Source organism: Palaemon carinicauda, chromosome 27 (genome assembly GCF_036898095.1).
Source record: "Palaemon carinicauda isolate YSFRI2023 chromosome 27, ASM3689809v2, whole genome shotgun sequence".
NCBI lineage: Eukaryota > Metazoa > Arthropoda > Malacostraca > Decapoda > Palaemonidae > Palaemon > Palaemon carinicauda.
Window position 1 is genome coordinate 30,512,303 of NC_090751.1, and position 5,418 is coordinate 30,517,720.

The 5,418-nt window shown below is 40.9% G+C and overlaps 1 protein-coding gene across 1 annotated transcript; it reads left to right on the forward strand.

The window, feature by feature from the left end:
• Window positions 1-474: 474 nt before the first annotated feature.
• Window positions 475-1,292, forward strand: LOC137620648 (U1 small nuclear ribonucleoprotein C-like). Its single transcript, XM_068350974.1, has one exon. The coding sequence runs from the start codon at window positions 927-929 to the stop codon at window positions 1,290-1,292; it is 366 nt and encodes a 121-aa protein (XP_068207075.1). The 5' UTR covers window positions 475-926.
• Window positions 1,293-5,418: the final 4,126 nt, after the last annotated feature.

Genomic DNA, 5,418 nt, shown 5'->3' on the forward strand with positions numbered 1-5,418 from the left:
TTTCTTAGAGCATAACCTTTCCAATATTGTACAAAAACTAGTTTCTCCTTTTCAAAGGCTAATTCACTCTCATTGAATTACTATTAACCTGATACTGACAAGTCTTTAATTATTAGGCTGCTCCATTATGGAAATCATTGCTAGTTATTCTTTCTTATTTCTATTTAACCAACAAAGAGTGTCTTGTCCTTTGACTTACGTGTGCTGTACAGTACCTGTATATGTTTTACATGTAAAATGTGGTTTATTTTATGAAATATTTTTATAATCTTAAGTATCATACGGGCACTTGTAATGTATTTGATATTCACAGTCTTATAATGTTATGTTGGTGTGCCTCCATTGAAAAATATATATTTTTTTTGAATTTTCAAATTGTTAATATAGCCAGAGTAGTTAGTGATTTTAGTCAAGACATATGATTGGTGTTAGAAATTTTACTGACAGATTTCTTTATTTCAGGCTGCTGAGTGTGTGGGTGTGTGCGTGAGGGTCACGTCGCCACCCTGGAGGCGGAGCCAGCAAGTCTCGGCTGGAAGGGCCCCCCAGGACCCCCCTCAGAGCCACACGGTCCTCCCTCTGTTGGTCCCGTGGGGTTCCCAAACCCGGCCACTCCAAGTACATTTTCTGGGCCTTCGACTCCAACATTCAACCCCGTTGGTCCATCTTTAAATAGACCTTCTCCAGGTCCCGCAACAGGACCTGGTTCTCAAGGGCCTGGTAATCCAGGGAATTTTTCTACGGCCCCAGGGGGCCCACAACCTTTCAACACGCCTCCCAACTCCTTTACGGGGCCCCCAACATCAGGAGGCCCCCCATCAGTTCCATTTCCTGGCTCACCTGCACCATCAAATGCATCATCAACACCAGGACCTGGAGGACCCTCTCCCTTTCCTGGGGCCCCTGGGGGAGGTCCCCCTACAAGTATGGCCCCGACAAGTATGTCAGGGCCAGGTCCGTCACCTATGCCCTTCCCCTGTTCATCAAACTTTAGCTCTCCAACACCTACTGGACCCCATATGAATGGGCCAAATAACACATTAGCTATCATGAGTCAACAGCAGATGGTGAATGGTCCTCCAGGTCACCCAGGACCATTCCCAGGGCCAGGAGGAATGGGGCCAGGATCTGGATTTAGTGGGCCAGGAGGTCCCTTCGGTCCAGGTGGCCCACCATTCGGTCCTGGTGGCCCCCCAGGGGGACCAATGCATGGACCCATGCATGGTCCTATGCATGGACCTCACCCAATGATGGCGCAATTAGGACCTATGGATCGCATGGATCAAGGGTAAGCTTTTAATTTGAACGTTCATTTTATTACATTTGGTAGTGAGTATAGTTTAAAAGGGTATCATTGCAATTTTCTTTTCTTATTAAAGTGTTAGTTTTCAATATAGTTCCAGAAATGCTGGCTGGCACCTTTTTGATTGTTTGATATAATCTAGAGTCCCCAGCTTCATTACTTACAAGTTGATAATTATTGAAGGCTATTTATTTGATGCTATTGTATTTACAGATGTTTACGCATTCTCATATCATCTCTTATTTTTTTTACCTTCTAAGTCATCCAAATGTAGGCAATAACTACTGATTATTATTGCAGTTTGCTTTTATAATAGTGGTCTTAAGCTCAGTTCATAGTACCATTTTGTACACGATTGTTTTCTGTTATGAAAGTAAACGAGTGGGTGTTTCACAAATTACAGTCAATATTTTCCATCGTACATGTGGTTAATGAAGTGCTGTTTCAGAAATCCACTTTGTATTCTGTTGTCTTGCAATTTACATGAGTTATTTTTCTTGGTAAATAGAATTTGCAAAGCTTAATCTGCATTGTCAGAACACCCATTTGAAATGGCACTTTCCAATTTGATAGAACACCATCCTTAAAAGTTTTATCTTAAGTTTTTCTTTAAATTGATAGATATATGATTTTTTTTCTCCACTCTCATCTGTTGCATGGCTAGATGAAATTTATATCTATAAATACTAAACCTCAACATATTTGGATCTAAATGCAAATTAACTGATGAATTAATCCATAGTAAACTCAAGTATTGATTATAAATAGTAATAAGGTTTCTGATTCCAAAATTGTGGGTGATAGTATTGCAAGACACTTTGCTGAATTTATAAAGAACTTTGTAGCATTTCAGTAATTCTTACCTGGAATTTGCATTCCTCATATTTATTTGAAGCTCGGTATACCAGACATTATTTAATATAACTTTTAAAGTCTGGCTTTAGTTTCCCTGCTGTGCTCTCTTGGTAGCTGCCTGGGGTCAGGGAAGGGTTTCATCAACATCGATAGTGGATGGTAACCCTGATGTCTTCCAGTGAGTCATTTTTATTTTGATGTCATCTTTGGCTCATGTATCTGATTTGGTCCGTCTATAATTGATGAATTATGCTTCATGATTGTGAGCTATTTGGTTTTATTTATACATACATACATATACCATGGCACTTCCCTCAATTTTGGGGGGTAGCCGACATCAACAAAGAAACAAAAACAAAAAGTTCCTCCCAGCCTAACAAGGGACTCAACCAAGTTCAGCTGGTACTGCTAGGGTGTCACAGCCCACCCTCCCACATTATCCACCACAGATGAAGCTTCATAATGCTGAATCCCCTACTACTGCTACCTCCGCTGTCATCTAAGGCATCCGAGGCAGCAGCAGGGCCTACCGGAACTGCGTCACAATTGCTCGCCATTCATTCCTATTTCTAGCACGCTCTCTTGCCTCGCTCACATCTATCCTCCTATCACCCAGAGCTTCCTTCACTCCATCCATCCACCCAAACCTTGGCCTTACTCTAGTACTTCTCCCATCAACTCTTGCATTCATCACCTTCTTTAGCAAACATCCATTCTCTCAACATGGCCAAACCACCTCAACACATTCATATCCACTCTAGCTGCTAACTCATTTCTTACACCCGTTCTCACTCTCACCACTTCGTTCCTAACCCTATCTACTCGAGATACACCAGCCATTCTCCTTAGACACTTCATCTCAAACACATTCAATTTCTGTCTCTCCATCACTTTCATTCCCCACAACTCCGATCCATACATCACAGTTGGTACAATCACTTTCTCATATAGAACTCTCTTTACATTCATGCCCAACCCTCTATTTTTTACTACTCCCTTAACTGCCCCCAACACTTTGCAACCTTCATTCACTCTCTGACGTACGTCTGCTACCACTCCACCATTTGCTGCAACAACAGACCCCAAGTACTTAAACTGATCCACCTCCTCAAGTAACTCTCCATTCAACATGACATTCAACCTTGCACCACCTTCCCTTCTCGTACATCTCATAACCTTACTCTTACCCACATTAACTCTCAACTTCCTTCTCTCACACACACTTCCAAATTCTGTCACTAATCGTCCAAGCTTCTCTTCTGTGTCTGCAACCAGTACAGTATCATCCGCAAGCAACAACTGATTTACCTCCCATTCATGGTCATTCTCGTCTACCAGTTTTAATCCTCGTCCAAGCACTTCAGCATTCACCTCTCTCACCACTCCATCAACATACAAGTTAAACAACCACGGCGACATCACACATCCCTGTCTCAGCCCCACTCTCACCGGAAACCAATCACTCACTTCATTTCCTATCCTAACACATGCTTTACTACCTTTGTAGAAACTTTTCACTGCTTGCAACAACCTTCCACCAACTCCATATAACCTCCTCACATTCCACATTGCTTCCCTATCAACTCTATCATATGCTTTCTCCAGATCCATAAACGTAACATATATAGACTCATAATGGTAAGATTTAGTGAAAGGTGATGTAAACTAAAATAGCAATTAACTTATCACAGTTTGGGAGAGCTCTATATCGAGTTGTACCAACAGTGACAGTATAGTGGTTAGCAGATTGTGGCCGGAGTATTCAAGATACTGACCCCACTCCAGCTGCACTACATTGAAAGTTGCTTGGTCCCAGAAAAATCAAAGCAATAAGAACACTGGGCACCACCCCTTTGTTTGGTTCTGGTAAAGGTAGCTTCAGGTTTGATCTTTCCAGTACTGCTGAGTAAAGCTCCCAGTGTTGCAATGCCTTGGGTTACCAGTGGCATTACAAAACCTATCATTACTGGAGTTGCATTGGTGCTAAAAAATGGGCCCTTCTCAACTAAAAGTAAATCCGTATGAAAGCTTCATAAGTAGTAATACCCAAATCACTTATAAATTGGTGAGATTGGGCTTAAGATATGGAAGAGGAAGTTGAGGAAAATCTTCAATCTCCTTTTATAGATCTTACGCTATGTCTGGAAAGGGTTGTCTCAAAGAAGGAGAGTTGCAGGTACTAGAAATAAGTATGAAGAGATTTTGAATATGTTGTTAATCCTGCCTTGGATTGGTCGCTTATAATTTTAACTTCGGTCATATCTATGCAGGATGACAAGTTTTAAGACATGAAATATCTTCAATTGCTGTCACGAGGCCTAACACCTCTTCGAGCCCTGTAAAGAACCGGTTCAAAAAGCTTTCTCTTGATTTTTTCAAAAACTGACAAAGTACTTTTTTAATGTGATGAACTATCATGAGTGAATCGCTCTTCAATGTCTTCCTTAGTGGATAAATATCTAGGAGACCCACAAATTGCCAACAATTTAGAAAATGTACAGTATTGACTTTGGGAAGGGCGTGGTCAGATGCCACTTGTCATATAACAGGTGCACATAATAATTTTGTTATGAAAGAGAAAACGTGTTCTTTCCTTAAAAGATCTATATTGCAAGTGTAAAAGCATACCTCCTTTGCTTAGATTTTTAATAGATCCAGTAAAAGTCAATGAGATGCTGGAGCAGAATTCTACTAAAAATGAGGTGGAGTTATGTAACCCAAAAATGAATTCTATTCAAGTAAAGCCCAGTGGCTTGACTCATACCTTCTATTTCATTCCTTTCAATGGCTTGCTACTCTTCATACCATTTCATCATGATGTGTCAGACTAGATTCAGGACGTCAACTCGTTCCTTCCTTCCTAGAGAAGGGGAAATTATACAAGAAAACTTGTTGATTAAGCAAATAAAACCAAAAATGTCACCAACTGGTAGGAAGTAAACTATAGAGTTTATGTTCAAGCTGGACTGTTCTAGAACCAAAACCCAGGAATCTCTTGGTTTCAGGTGAAGGCTGTAGCCTTCACTTTAAATCACTTCCTTAACTTTCCCCTTTTCCTTTTGATGTCCCTTTGGACTTATGAAACCAAGAGAAATTTTTGGCTCTGGAGGCAGAAATTAATAAACTGTTAGAGAAATGGACCGATAGAAAAGGTAGTTGGTCCCTCACCAGGTTTCCACAGTGGTGGTTGTAGGGAAAGAAAAATCAGGAAGGGTGGAGACCAACTCTAGACGTCTCTTAATTCCTCCCTGTTGATGACA